Source organism: Colletes latitarsis, chromosome 4 (genome assembly GCF_051014445.1).
Source record: "Colletes latitarsis isolate SP2378_abdomen chromosome 4, iyColLati1, whole genome shotgun sequence".
NCBI classification, from domain to species: domain Eukaryota; kingdom Metazoa; phylum Arthropoda; class Insecta; order Hymenoptera; family Colletidae; genus Colletes; species Colletes latitarsis.
In genome coordinates, this window is record NC_135137.1 from 31,925,372 (window position 1) to 31,940,867 (window position 15,496).

Sequence of the window (15,496 nt, forward strand, 5' to 3'; positions counted from 1 at the left end):
GCGAAGAAAATATATAATTTATTAAAGAAACATTGGCAAGATTATGCGAAACAAATTAGTAGAGGATAGATTCAGGTTATTGTCCAAACATATAGTCAAGCTCTGGCTCAACGTATTCCATATCAATTTCTTCAGATTGTGGCTCGTCATCATCTTGAATGAAAGACTGTTGTCCATTGATCCAGGACAAGTAGGACGATACTCGTGTGTAGACGTCAGGACTTCCGACACCGCATGGTCGTCCGAAGGATACGATACCAATTTGTTTACCGTTTGCAACAAGGGGGCCACCAGAGTCACCCTGTGATAGAAGGAAACAGTAATTGTTTATAAATTCCACATGGAACGTTCAAAGGATCTTTAATAATTTATTAATAATTTCCACCTAGAATTTCAAGCGAATAACTTTCACTGTTATGAATGAAAAATGTTTCAGGAACCTAAACTCTTATTTATTAGAACGTAGTGTCTTAAAAATAATCTCTGAAACTTACGTTGCATGCTCCCTGTCCTACTTTGGTGAACGTGCAGATCTGAGTGCCTTGTACATTGCTCCATGTTCGTTTGCAGCTTTTCTGAGGCTCGACGCGTAAATCAGCGTACTGCAGTTTGTTGGGTACATTTCCGCCAGCCTGAAAACAAAATCCACATTGAATAAGCTGTCTCGTGCACCTTATTAAATTCATTTCCATTTTGTATGAATAGATAGAAGTAAAATTATTATCGCGTTAGATTCTTTGATAATATTAGCGTATACACAATTATATTTGCGATAAAAGTAATTATCTTTATTTTGTGTTATTCTAACGGGCAGTCAAGACTCGATTTTCGTTTTCTTTATCTCTAAAATATTGTTCAGGTCGCGATTAGAAAATTCACTTCCGGTTGCGATGCAATCAAGAATTTATCAAGGTTGTAATTTAGAATCTATAACTGACCCTTTGCGTTCCCCATCCAGACAGAACGCACGACGATCCTTCAGCAACGTTGCTCGAAGCCAGTGGGATTGCTCTAACCTTCGCGTTAAAGGAAATAGCTCTGTCGACACGAATTATGGCAACGTCATTGGCAATCGTACGCGAGTTGTAGTTGGGATGGGCCACACCACTCTCCACTGCATAAGCATCTCCTCGTTCGCTCAAAAGGTTTGTTCCGGCGTGGACAGTAGCTTTACGGATGTCGGGTACTCTGTAAACAGACGGACGTTCACAATGCAAATGGTAATTACAATTAACAATCGAAAAAGAACAAACACGAACAAAAGACTTGTTAGACAAATCTATTCTAAAAAAGACTAATCAGTCTTCTGTTCTTGTTGTTGATGTTGATTCGATTTGAAAAGTACAATTTAATACGTAAAAATATAATCTTCGCTGTTTCGATATAATATGATATTGATAGATTAATCGTTATTGTCGTTGATTAGTAAGTTTCGTGATACTTACCCCTTGACGCAGTGAGCTGCAGTAAGGATGTATCGAGGGCTGATGATAGATCCGCCGCAGAAGTGGTTTCCGTTGTATCGAAGAGAAACTTGGTAGGGGAACTTGCCGTCAGGTGCATCGAAGCCTCCGACGATCTGGCTTCCAGGGAATCCTAAATTCACAGAATCACACTATAGTTCTGCATTTCGATACAGGCATTTTTAATTAGTGCTCCGTATTTCTATCCAAACACTACATTTTTGTGCACATTTTATGTAATTCACGCTGACCATTAGCTTAAATTTTATAGGCATATAAACTGGAACTAATATAGTGACGAACCTTAGCACTTTACAGGGCTGTTAATGAGCTTTGTGAGTAGATAGTCGAAAAATAAGAGCACGTAAGGCATGTGTACGTATGTGCAAAACAGTTCGACATCAAATAAAATAGAAACTACAATTTATAACAAAATTTAAAATGTTTGTATGCTAGATCGTGGAATTTTATATTATATACAGGGTGTTCGGCCACCTCTGGGAAAAATTTTAATGGGAGATGTATTATATGTATAGGTGTTTAAATGGATTTTATTGCAATAAGAAATTTTTAAATCTAATAGAACGTTGAAGCTTTTAAAAATTTTCCAATTAATTGTTTTCACTTACCGTAAGCGGAAACCGCAAGGCAGAGAGTTATAGCTAGGCTTATCGCGTGCATGTTGACAAGATTCGCAATGCTAGATCCAGCAACAACGCGGATCAATTTATATACCCCCAAAAGCGTATATTCTAGAGATAAAGATAAAGAAAATACATTTTTTCAATGATACGAATCAGTACAATTATAGGGTATGAGGTTTATGAAACTTAAAAATTCCAGAGTTTTGATTGTAAAGACAAGATGGGATCTAGACGATCAAGTATAAGATTTTTTTAAAATCAGGAAGTAATAACTCTGATAAGAAGTATAATTCATCGCGTTTATTGAAGTTCTTCAATAGAAATATTTTGTGAGAATTTCAATCAATATTATCTTTCAATTATAGGCTCTTGTAGAATATCTTCTACCAACAGTTTAATTAAGATATATATGTGTACGATTAAAGCGTAATTGATAGGTTTAATTAATTTTTCTGCGATAAAATAAATACGTTTGTCATAGTTTTTGTTTCTGTGTATGAAAAATATTTTGATTTCTTGTTAACGTCATATGCTATCGGCTTCCAAACGTCTTTAAACTGTAACTGTTTCTGGAGTCTTTTGTAAGTATCGTAGAGAAAATCAGTTGAAGTGAAAGTTCGTGCGTTTCTATTTTAAATAAATTATTATTTTTACAAAAAGTGATTTATTTAAACAGTGCTAAAATTTAAGACCCCTAAATATCATTTGAGTTATAAATCTTACATATGATCGAGCATTGTCTTAACTGAACAAGACCCTTTTTTTTATTTTCGATAGATTTTTATCAATTGGTCGACAAACTTGTCCAACTACTCGAATTCTTTGCTCGAAAGTGCGTAGGATTTCGAGGGTATGTCTATTCACCAAAAATGATTGTAATTGACCCCCGCAACCGAAAATAATTTTTTTGTGAATGATTTGAAACTTTTTAAGTTAATTTTTTAATAACTTTTTAACGAAGCCCCAATTAACAAATTGACATTCTTGATTTTCATTTTATTTTGGCCTCCAGAATTTCCCATTAAAATTTTTCCCAGGGATGGCAGAACAGATGTCCTGTATATATTTTAATGATTATAGGAATACAATTAATATGTTCATTACTAATATAAAAATATAAGTTTTATTTCAGACAAATATTTCTGTATACAGTATCACTAATATATTTTACTCAAGCCAATTTCAACATTTGTCAGTGGCAAAGTTGACTTATTTACTAAATGTAAGAATATCATCGACGATAACAAGTTTTCACTAGAATTTGGTATTTTTTAAAGACCAATAGCATTTAAGAAGTACAATCAGACAAGTTAGACTGTATCATCATTAGTCTGTTCCTCGTGTAAGTCCAGAGTCAAAGATTGCTGTTGCTTGATCCAGGACAAGAATGATGTTACTCTCGTGTATACATCAGGGCTTCCAATACCGCATGGTCGTCCAAAGGATACGATACCGATTTGCACACCATTTGCAACAAGGGGGCTACCAGAGTCACCCTGTAACATAACAAAAGGACATTTAATATTTTATATATTGAGATATTCAGAATATATTTTTTCTCAAATTCTGCGAGGGTTCCAAATATTCACTATTTTTTCTGATAAATGAATTCGCGAAATAAAAACAATTAAACTTACGTTGCATGCTCCTTCTCCGTATTTGGTGAATGTGCAGATGTGAGATTCACGGAGATTCCAGTGATTCTGCTTGCATTTTGTTTGAGCCTCAACGCGCAAGTCTATGTATTGCAAATTATTGGGCAAATTTCCTCCAGCCTGAAAATATAATCAGTTTTGAATAAAATTGCTTGTATAGAATCATATTAAATATATACTTGATCTAAATAAATAGGCGAAAGTTAAATGGGTACCACATTTCTCTCATCGTTAATATTGTCATAATTGTTTTCTTTTCTGTTGGTCAGACAGGATATATATTAGATATATATTACATTTTATTAAATTAAGTAGGTTAAAATCTATTACTGCACCTGAAGCCTTCCCCATCCTGATAAAATGCAGGATGATCCCTCAGGCACATCCTTCGAGGCCAGTTGAATTGGTTTAACTTTTTCATTGAAAGAAATTGCTCTATCGACAAGAATTACAGCCACGTCGTTAATCAATAACATCGAGTTGAATCCCGAATGGGACAAAATTTTTTGCGCTTTATAAACAGTTCCAGCTTCGCTCAAACGGTTTGTGCCGGCGTGGACGGTTACCTTATTAGGCGATTGCCTGTAAGTAGATGTTCATAATATTAATGGAACTGTATATAACAAAAGAAACAAAATAATGTGAAGATTATTATTTGTTACTCGTACACTTTTGCCAGTAATTGTCCAAAAATGTAAAAATTAACTTTCAATTGGTGGTATTTACTAGGATAGAAACTTGAATTTAACCTTTGCAATTTTATAGATCATTGAGTTTAATTATTACAATATACGTTACATTGAAACCAATATTAAACTGTGATAGATATCTAACGAAAATTTTATTGTTAGATAGAACATTATTGTCTTCTGAACAGGACAATTAGTGAAACATACCCTACGACGCAATGAGCTGCAGTGAGGATGTAGCGACTATTCAATATGGATCCACCACAGAAATGGTTATTATTTTGTCTGAGAGAAACTTGGTACGGAAACCCTCCAACTGGTGCATCTTTGCCACCGACGATCTGAGTTCCAGGGAGCCCTAAATTAGAAAAATCACACTATTCTTAGTGTTGTCCTATATAATCTTATCTTTTATCTAAATACTACAGCTCAAACTGCAGATTTACTTTTACTCATTTCTTTTCAGCATTACACATCAAGCCAAGCGAACTTAAATTGATAAATCAGAGTGCGTTTAATCATAAAAGAATTTCAAAGTTTTCACAATGGTAAATTCTTTCGTAAGGAAATTCGAAACATTATCTCTGTATTTTTTTTTTATACTTACCGTACGCCGTGACTGCGAGACAAAGTACGAGAAGAATGTTGAGAGCGTACATGATTGTGAATATCCCAATACTGCAATTGACAACTGCATACATCAATTTATATACCATCCGCAGACAGATGTTGCATCGATAACGATAAAAGAAATATTAAATGTTTACCTCCGATGAGATTAAATACAGCTACAAATGACCACAATAACAATATTTAAAAATACGGTTACTTCGACAGCCACAAGGTGAAATCCATATTGCCGCGTATTAGATTTCCTTTTGATTAAATCTCGCCAAACGGTAGTTTCAATTCTTACTAGACAACAATAGTACTTGTAAAAGTAAATGGTGGTAATAAACAAAGAATTCAGAAATATATTAATGAAAAAATTCAATGTAAAACCTTACGTAGAAATGCGATATAATGAAACTTAGATTCGGGTCAAAATGGACCCCGAGTCCACCGTTCGAGAATTTGATGCTTTTGTTGCAACATTCCTTTGTTAGAAAAAAGATATATGACTTAGTTTTTGTTTTCATATAAAGATAATACTTCAGTTCTTTGTACGTTATACGTCATTGGTTTCTAAAATACTTACCTCAAAACTATCTAGTGTATCTTTTGTAGTCGTTCGGAAGAAAATTACGATATTTGCTTTTTACTTTGTTAAAGATGTCTTATTCGTTCACAACACATCCTGGAGAAACTTTCTGAAGAACAAAGCGAGCCGCGAATCGACATTTTCGAATCTGTTGTTCAATACTTAATTAAAGTGAGGGTTAAAGATTCTTGTAATATCTTGTACGCGTGTAACAAAGTAAAAAATGTATCGAATAGGATACCAGTCAGTAGTTACAACAGTGCTAATATTATAAGACTAGAGATTTCGATAAAATCAAGATTAGAGGTCTTGATTGACGGCTCGAGACGTTATTACGGTTTTAAGAAGTGGTCTTAAAATTGATTCGTCTGAGATATGTAATCGCTTTATGCGTCATGCGTATCAATAATCAATTTGAAATCAAAGACGCAGTTTATAGTATCTCGGAAATGATTTTTCACAGAAACATAATGTCCATCGTTTATCAGGGATTTCTTTCAGTAGCTCATAAGAATTCGATCGGAACGTGTGCTAAGAGTAACTTCAAAAAATTCCTATTTACATATTTATGTAACAGAAACAATTTGTACACTTATATAATTTTACTTGATTCAAATTATTCAAAATATCAGACTATATAGAAATGTTCGACACAAATTTCGAGTAACCAAATGATTTTTATTCGAAGATATTAGTAGTGATGGGTTTGTATTGTTTCCTTGTAACAAATGAACACGATTCAATTTAGAAAATAAAGTCTTCATATCCGTAGTTCTAGTTTAACTAAATAATATTCAAACAACTGAATAAAAAGAATTGTCTTTCTTTAAACGTGTATCTGAAGATCAAAAATTAAATGTGTGTTTTTTAGATTTTGATTCAGCAAGTCATGTGACCGTAATTATGAAGATGATAACAATTGATTTACGAAGAATTTGATGTTAGACTTCGATGATAATTTAGGAGTGAAATTACTCTTACAAATTGGGGGTTGGAAAACTGTTAAGTTAAATAAATCTAAAATAAATAGAGATAGAAGTAAATGTTAACTATGAATTTTATTTGGTTTTATAAATCTTAACGAAATACAAGTAGAGTACATTTTTAACAAATATTTCTCGTACAGCGTAATTTTCCTTTTTGACAATTTGTCAACACAAATAATAAAACAACATTCAGAAGCATGTACCTTTTCCAAATTACTGGGGAATGAAAACAGTGAATTCTATTCAGAGCGAACACAGTATATCATATAGTTGTCTATAGAGCTTAACGGATGAATTTTTCGGTTGAAAAATCTGGAGTTTAGGATTTTAATTGCTTTCTTTCTTTCACAAAACGAAATCCGTGCATATGATTTGATGCTCATGATTTTAACTGATGTATTGCGAACAATTGACCTTGTTAATTGTTCATCTTGTGCTTAATTACTTCTCAAATGATACATTTTTAACGATATTTATTGCAAATATATAGAGTGAGTCACCTAAATTCTTTATTACACGACAAATGTTTGAAATAAAAGATGCATAGTGTCAAATGAGACGTAGAGTAGAATAATTGTAGTTTGATAAGATAAATAAAGTTTTTTATTATTTTAACTATTAACAGTACAATTTGAAGCAGTTTATATCTTCAAGTGTCGTTGGTGGTTCGAGATAAATCCCATTTTTTAGATGGCCCCTAAGAAAGCAATCAAGCGGTATCAAGATCCAATCCATTAATTATATAGGTTTTCTAATTAGCCATAGCATACAAGGTGCTCTTTTTTATCTTGCACATCTTACTATTTTCGTTATTTATTGTAAAATAAATAAATTTTTACAGTAACCCAAACCTTTAGAATTTTTCAATTGTCTTTCAACTAGAGAGACGTTTTCATTTGAAGTTATTTTAATACATTGTATTTAACAAAAGAATACACGCTAATCTTATGTTAATAAACGAGTCTCCGGGGAACTCTTTCCAAAATTTAAAAAATTTTTTATACTTTCATTGAAATATCACCAAATGAATCTGGATCCTCATTGTTGGATAAAATAGTTTTTTCACGCGTGGTTTAATTCTTTAAATTAATTTCTTATGTGGACAGAGGAAAAGAATGCAACGATATTTCTCCATTCTTCCGGCAGACGCTATCACATACTGCGATGCGTATTTCATTGAATCCCATCGTTAAACTTTTCTTCAGTTATCGATGAAAATAAATATTTGTACATTTATCAATATAAGGAAACATGGTTAGTATATAAAACATGTTTTACTCCAGACAAATGCGGATATTTATTATAGTCCAACGGAAACCATTAGTATAATCAAACAAGTTAGACATCAATGGGCTCTACAGCAATCTCAGGCACTTCCATGTCATCATCTTGAAGAAGAGTTTGCTGTTGCCTGATCCAGGACAAGAATGACGTTACTCTCGTGTATACGTCAGGGCTTCCAATACCGCATGGTCGTCCAAAGGATACGATACCGATTTGTACACCATTTGCAACAAGGGGGCCACCAGAGTCACCCTGTAACATAATGAAGAGACATTTAATATTTTATATACTGAGATATTCAGAATATACTTTTTCCCAAATTCTGCGAGGGTTCCAAATATTCACTATTTTTCTGATAAATGAATTTGAGAAAAAAGGACACAATTAAACTTACGTTGCATGCTCCTTCTCCGTATTTGGTGAATGTGCAGATATGAGAATTACGCAGATTCCAGTGGGTTTGTCTGCACTTTGCCTGACCCTCAACACGCAGGTTAATGTATTGCAGATTGTTGGGCAGATTTCCTCCAGCCTGAAAACAAGAACAGTATTTAATATTAAACACATATTTGATTTGAATAAACAGGTAAAAGTTAAACTTATATCACACACTTTTTCTGTTGATGAAATTCTTTAGAAATACACTGTTTGGTAGGTCATACTTTACACTCGACTATTTTTGTGATTTTACTTGTAATGTGCATTCCATTAAATAAATGTTTCATTGGTAACTTCTTTGTTTATAATGCATTTAAATTATAATATACACAGGAGTTTATTTTTCACTGGTTATAATGTAGCTATTAAGTTAAAGTATTAAAAATATGTTACTGACTCTGAGCGTTCCCCATCCTGATAAAACACAGGGTGCTCCGTCAGCTGCATCCCTCGTGGCCAATGTAATCGGTTTAACGTTTGCAGTGAAAGAAATTGCTCTATCGACGCGAATCACAGCCACGTCGTTAATCAGCAACAGGGTGCTGAATTGTTTATGGGCCGAAATTTTTTCCGCTCTATAAACAGTTCCAGCTTCGCTCAAACGGTTTGTACCGGCGTGGACGGTGATACTGCTAGGCGATTGTCTGTGAAAACAAAATTGTAACGATTAGTATACATAATCGTGCAAGATGCAGATGTGTCGTTAAGATGAAAACGGAATGAAAATAAAAATCTAGTAGTTGAGTTTGAATTCGTGATACAATATTTCAACTTGATTGAAATCTTTGAAACTATTTGGACAATTGAATGCCATTCACGCAATATACTTTGTATTATGTCATGTATTAAAATCAACACAGTTTTGAATTTGTGATACAATATTTCAATTTGACTGTAATCTTTGAAACTCTTTGGACAATTGAATGCCATTCACGCAATATACTTTGTATTATGTCATGTATTAAAATCAACACAGTTTTGAATTTGTGATACAATATTTCAATTTGACTGTAATCTTTGAAACTCTTTGGACAATTGAATGTCATTCACGAAATATACTTTGTATTATGTCATGTATTAAAATCAACACAGTTTTATATTCGCGAGGTTTCAGTAAAACAAACCTGTTCTGATTTGTGAGCATTGCATGTATGAACAAATCGAAGCAAAATTAAATGGTATAAATTTAAAAAATTACTTGTAACACCTGAGAAAAAATGTTGTCTCGTGCAACTGACGTCGATCAAATGTTAAGAGTACAATCTAATATGTAAAAATACGAGTTTTGCTATTTCAATATGGTAATTTAATCGATGGATTGAATAGCATAATTAAATAACATACCCTTTGACGCAATGAGCTGCTGTGAGGATGTAGCGATTATTGAGTATGGATCCACCACAGAAATGATTTCCATTTTTTCTAAGAGAAACTTGGTACGGGAATTGTCCAGCATTTGCATCCTTGCCACCGACGATTTGGGATTCAGGGAACCCTAAATTAACAAAGTTAATTACTAGTCTTTTCTATATAATCTTATCTTTTATCTAACTACTATTGCCTGGATTGCATATTGTTTCTCCCCTTATTTTATTCAGTTATTTTGAGCGTTTCGTGCTCAAGACTAAAAAACAGTGTTAGCAAACAATAGTCAGGGTCAGTTTGAGCAGGTCAGGGTATTGTTAAGATAATTAAGTCTTCCTTTTAACTCTTGTGGCTTTAATTATTTCTACACATGAGTGTTTGATCACATTCAAATTATGTAGAATGATAAATTTGTCATTTAAACGTGTTCTTCTGTATTTGATTTTACTCACCATACGCCGTGACTGCCAGACAAAGTACAAGAAGAATGTTGAGAGCGTACATGGTACCTGAAATCCCAATACTGTAACTTTCAGCGAGGTGTACCCATTTATATAAGCGCCGCGAATAATTTTTGTATCGATAAGAATGTACGAAATATTCGATTTTTATCGACACCGAGGATAAACAAAGCTGCAAATAACAACGATCATGATACTTAAAAATCCAGTAGCTTTGATTGGTAAAGACAAGGCCTAAAATCTATATCGCCTGTATCAGATTTTTTGCGGATTAAGGAAGCAATCAGTCTCAAAATGATTGCAGATTTTATATATTTGTTACAATTTTTTAATCTATATCGTATGTTAAAACATTTTATAAGTATCTCCCCTTAAAATTATTAATTTATATCTAATGGGAAAGTATAGTTAGGAAACTGAATTATCATATGCAGCTTCTCAGTTTGGAAACAAGTTGTTTCAAAACTCTACATTATCAAAAATAAAGGAAACACGAAACGGAGTTTAAGCTTTGTCTAAAGTGTCTTTTTGTATACATAGTTTCTATTTTAGTTTATTATAATTTCCAACTTGTTTTAATGAGAAAGCATACATCGAATAATTCTACATTTACCAGGTAGATGCCAGCACGGGGCGAGATAAGCGTTGCTTTGAATCTGCATTGATTGCCATGGGACACCCTGTATATGTATAAGATAGAAGTATGAATCAGCTGAAAAAAATTGTACAAATAATTTATATAGTGTTAAATTGTGGACTTGTATTGTTTTAAATCTCATGGTTTCAATTGTTTTCATTCACTATAATATTTTAACGCACATAAACCCATTAATTTTTTTGTTGGTGGCTCAAATTATCGATCTTCTTGATTCGTGAATTTTAAATCATATAAAATAAAATATATATAGTGCATGTCATATGCATTTTCAGAATTATGGAAAGCTAACCGTCATTGTAAGTATTATCATATTTGAATAAACAATTATTATAGAATGGTGTCATCGATAAGTATGGGTGTTGTATAATTAATAGTTAAATGTGAAATAGATACGTTTGGTATAGTTTTAATTGATAGCAGACATCGGTTGATCAAATTTTAGTTAATCATACAAATCATTTATCAATTGTTTAATCAAGATCGTAAGTGATATTCGATTATAGTATAAAGGACATATTTAATCGAAGTATTTCTTATTAAAACGTGACATTGATAGTAGTTTCTATTTTGTGTACAAATAATATTTGACTTTCCTATATGCTGTGTCACTGATTCAAAGATAACTCAAGATAAAATTATCAGAAATTTCGTTTATGATTAGAGTTAATATACGAATTTTTAAATATAAATACAATTGAATGATAGTGGTATTAATATTTCATTTATTACTCCACTCAATTATATCAGACATATTTTTGGACACTACTCTCATATACAATAAATATGTAACTATTTACTTAACGTGTAAAGAATCTTTATCATTTATACACTCTTCAATTGCATCAGTATGTTTGATAGTTATCAAAGCTGTTGTAAAAATCGTTTGCAAATTATAGTATAAGAAACATAAATATCCAAGCCTTAAACCCCCGCAAAGACAACTATAATCCTCTACTCTTTGCACAAGGAGCCAAGGATTATCCACGATTTTCGCAATCTGTAACTGATTATCTGTCGAATGATACATTGTATCAAGAAACAATGTCTGTAGATAGGCATGATATGCAAAAATTCGAGATAAGTGGAGTACCAAGTTTAATCATACTTTAATATTTCGTTAATCCAAATATAGAAACAGCCAATTCGCGTGAGAATTATTTGCAATCAGTTGACATTCGATGAAACACAATGCACGGTATCGCGAAGACGACTTTGTGCGCGAGAACAAAATCCAGAGAGTGGAGGCTTCGAAGGAGACGTAATATCTAACGTCAACAGTCAGCCACATCGAGAAAGGACTAATAAGTATAGCGGTGGCAAGTAATTTCGTTCATTGTGTATTCTGCAAATGAATATATCCAGCCGGTTCCTGGTAATTCTCAGAGCATCCAGGGGGATTTCGTGTCCCTAAGGATCAGAGGAGAAGGCGATTGCGAATAACAAGAACCCTTCGTCTGCCACGAGTCTTGATCCTGTTAACGGGATCATCCGAGCACCACCGATAGAATCAAACACCGTGAGATAAAACTAAACTCCCTTGAACTTCTCTTTCGTTGTTGTTCGTCGCTGGATCAATCTAAACTGTATTCATCCTTCTAGTTTCAAAAAATGGTCCATCTTCCTTAATACTCTTCTATAGGCAGCATAGCAAAGACTATGTCGATTTCCATACACATTATCTTTGATTTATAAACGCTGTCAATATACAGAATTTTCCCCTAAAATTGCAGTATACTTTAAACAGTCACGTTCAGATAAAATGTTGACTGGGTTGTATATTCTTGGAGATCAAACTGAAAAGAACGCAGATTATAAATTTCTGAAATGTTCAATAATAAAATATGCTTATATTTAACGTTCATTTAAAGTCTCGTGCAATAAAATCAAAACAAGTAAATATGTTATTACATATAATTGTTGTTTATCGTAAAAAATCCGTGTTCCAAAATAATTGAAACAGGAAATAGTTATAGAGGACTTCGAAAAAAGTATTATTACGATTATATAGACTACTGTAGGCAAGAGAGTATTCGTAGAACGGTTTGCAAATCAGATTTCCCGGCATTAGGCCGATTCGTAATGCTCGGTCACCGTATTTACATATGCATATCATTTGTCGTATCACAGGGGAGAAAGCTCTGTGCTGGTAATATCCCACAGGACTCTCCATATATCCAAATCGCATTACTGCGCTGCCTATTTCGTGCTAAGGTACGTCGTGGACGATTTGATATGCGTGCGCTATAACCGAGTTAACAATCCGCTATGACAGATGGTGATCCGAACGATTTTCGGGGCTCTCTATTACCGTTCCATCGATGCGTTTCCGGTCTTCGTGTAGCCGCAATTAGAGTGCATTTTAGAGAATTTTAGATCTACTCGCTTCGTATATTCAGCTAGAAAATATTTATTTTTCTGGGCAAACATAATTCGAGGTGTTTGAGGGAGTAAGGGTGAACCCAACAAAGGCACGTCTAGCGAAAAACGTGTTTTAAACATTTTCCATAAGAGTGAACACAAGAAAAATAAAAATAATTAGTAATGCGTTAGAGTAAAATGAGATACAAGACCTTTTTGCTCTAAACGCCTCGATTGCTGGATTTTCTAGGACACAATAAGCTACATTTGACACGCTTTTCAGAGTACAATGTTTTAAAGTTATGTTATGAAAAGCACGAAAACAAAACATTGTTACAGTTTAACAAATGTATTTTATCAAGTCTGATAAACATAGTTTGCAGAGCTCTGAGAAGTTCAGAAATTACACTTACAATGATACTGAGTAAAGAGTAAAATTGATGTTCTATCATAAATATATCATTTTAGTGAAAATGAAAATCTAGAAATAAAATTCTATAATGCATATCTTTCCTGCAACTAATTAATATCTTGTATAATTCGAATGGGCATACTTATCTTTTATTTTATTGCAGTAAAGACGTATTATTGTTATCGCCATTTTTTTTTTCGTAATGCCATAAGCTACTAGGACTTTGTGGCGTGATATAGATTATTCTGAAGTATCATCCAGTGTTTTCATCACAGTTAATTCTACTAAGCAACTATTTTCTCACGTGACCACCAATCTTGAAAGAGTTAACTGCTTTCCATAATTCGTAAACAGAATTATATTATTTGCAATTGCCATAAAATTGTTTTAGAAATGCCACCCAGTCATTCATAGAGCTTCATAAAAATGTCGAGCTTATTCTACCAAACAAGCATTTCCTTATGTGACATGTATCCAAATGTTCTATCAAGTTATAAAGAGTTTCCTTCACTGTCATTTCCATAATTTGTAAATAGAATTATATTATTTCAAATTGCCACAGAATTGTCTTACAAGTGTCATTCAATTATTTGTAGAGCTTTATGAATCTCTTACGTTTCACATATTTAAATGTTCCATTAAGCTTTAAAGACTTTCCTTCACTGTCATTTCCATAATTCGCAAACAAAATTATATTATTTCAAATTGCCACAAAATTGTCGTCCAAGCGTCACCCACATTTTCATAGAGCTTCATAAAAATGTCGAGCAGAGTAACAATATCAACGTTCGAGCTCGAGTTCCCTGCGTAATCGTTCGAACGGAAACACGCGAGCGTTTCCGTGTTTCGCGGAACGGAATTACCACCCATTGGAAAATGTATTCCCGTTTATCGGGTAAAAAAGGTGCAAAGGACGCCCGCGAGCGTCCACGCAGAAGAACTCGAAGATTGCCGGCTCGAAAGCGGTCGATTCCTCCTCCACCCCCGACTCGCGTTGAAATTCCGCGAAAAGAAACCGAACGCGGGAGTTTCTTCGACTTCTTCTTCGTTGTCCACCGGTCGAAACCGTTCTTTTTCTTGCCTTATACTTACAAGGAACAATTTTACAGTGCGAGACGGGTCAGGCGAGCTTGGCTGCTGGTAATCACTCTCGAAAAATTGCCGAACATCGCCTTGGTCCGGGTCCTGGTCGGTTCCGTCGAGAGATCGATGGGAATCCGCTTTGAGTCGTGGGTGCGACGAACCCGAAACTCGGGGAACGTCGTTACACACGGGGCACAAAACGAAGTGCTCTTCGAGTGGGCGATGGTTATTTTTATGCCTCGTAATTATACATTTTTCTGCCCGGTGCTTTCGGACTTTTAAGGGTTACATTTAGAACGGGTCGGATCGACGCGCGTTTTCGCACGTGTTTCTCCCACGATACCTGCGCGAAACGACGTTCTCGCAGTGAGAAAACAGCGCGAGAAATTGCCGTCGTTCTTAGATATTGTTCTTCCAGCGACGAGGCGCTCGCTTTTTTCCGTGGGAGTTCGAAAGTCCCTTTTTTTTGCGCCTGTCGAGACTGTTGGCTCTTTGTCGTGAATAATATTCGAAATACGAAGGGATATCCTGGAGGGACGAATCCATTTTGTACGTTCCGATGCATTCAACAATGTACTCTTTGGCGAATAGGGTCGTTAACTTCATTATGTTTTCATTGCGAATTTCGGGTTTCGTTTGTTACTCGCACTTGGGTATTGATTACTGTAAATATTTTTATCTGGAAGCATACGCGGAAATAAATATTGATATTACGTACCTTCGAAGCCGTTTAATGTTGGCTTTCCGTGATAACGAGAGAATTAAATATTCTTTTTGTTACCTGTTTCTCGAGATACAA

At 34.1% G+C, this 15,496-nt stretch overlaps 2 protein-coding genes across 2 annotated transcripts; both read right to left on the reverse strand.

Annotated features, from left to right (window-relative positions):
* On the reverse strand, nt 1-10,236 carry LOC143341355 (transmembrane protease serine 9-like). The gene is made up of 10 exons (XM_076764242.1): nt 10,178-10,236; nt 9,705-9,855; nt 8,758-9,004; nt 8,317-8,454; nt 7,998-8,174; nt 2,093-2,219; nt 1,446-1,596; nt 939-1,188; nt 495-632; nt 1-301 (listed from the first exon to the last, which is right to left on the reverse strand). Exons 1-10 carry the CDS (start codon nt 10,227-10,229, stop codon nt 77-79), a joined length of 1,656 nt encoding a protein of 551 aa, XP_076620357.1. The 5' UTR covers nt 10,230-10,236; the 3' UTR covers nt 1-76.
* On the reverse strand, nt 3,257-5,349 carry LOC143341021 (chymotrypsin-2-like). Its single transcript, XM_076763526.1, has 5 exons — nt 5,059-5,349; nt 4,659-4,809; nt 4,098-4,344; nt 3,745-3,882; nt 3,257-3,603 (listed from the first exon to the last, which is right to left on the reverse strand). Exons 1-5 carry the CDS (start codon nt 5,165-5,167, stop codon nt 3,418-3,420), a joined length of 831 nt encoding a protein of 276 aa, XP_076619641.1. The 5' UTR covers nt 5,168-5,349; the 3' UTR covers nt 3,257-3,417.
* Nucleotides 10,237-15,496: the final 5,260 nt, after the last annotated feature.

Coding starts and splice junctions, on each gene's coding strand:
- LOC143341021 (XM_076763526.1), bottom strand. CDS start 5,167: ATGGTATATAAATTGATGTATGCAGTTGTCAATTGCAGTATTGGGATA. Junction 4,345..4,658: donor GCAGCTCATTGCGTCGTAGG/GTATGTTTCACT, acceptor ATCTACTTACAG/GCAATCGCCTAATAAGGTAA. Junction 3,604..3,744: donor ACGGAGAAGGAGCATGCAAC/GTAAGTTTAATT, acceptor GTTATGTTACAG/GGTGACTCTGGTAGCCCCCT.
- LOC143341355 (XM_076764242.1), bottom strand. CDS start 10,229: ATGTACGCTCTCAACATTCTTCTTGTACTTTGTCTGGCAGTCACGGCG. Junction 8,455..8,757: donor CAGGATGGGGAACGCTCAGA/GTCAGTAACATA, acceptor TCTTGTTTTCAG/GCTGGAGGAAATCTGCCCAA. Junction 1,597..2,092: donor CCTTGCGGTTTCCGCTTACG/GTAAGTGAAAAC, acceptor CTGTGAATTTAG/GATTCCCTGGAAGCCAGATC.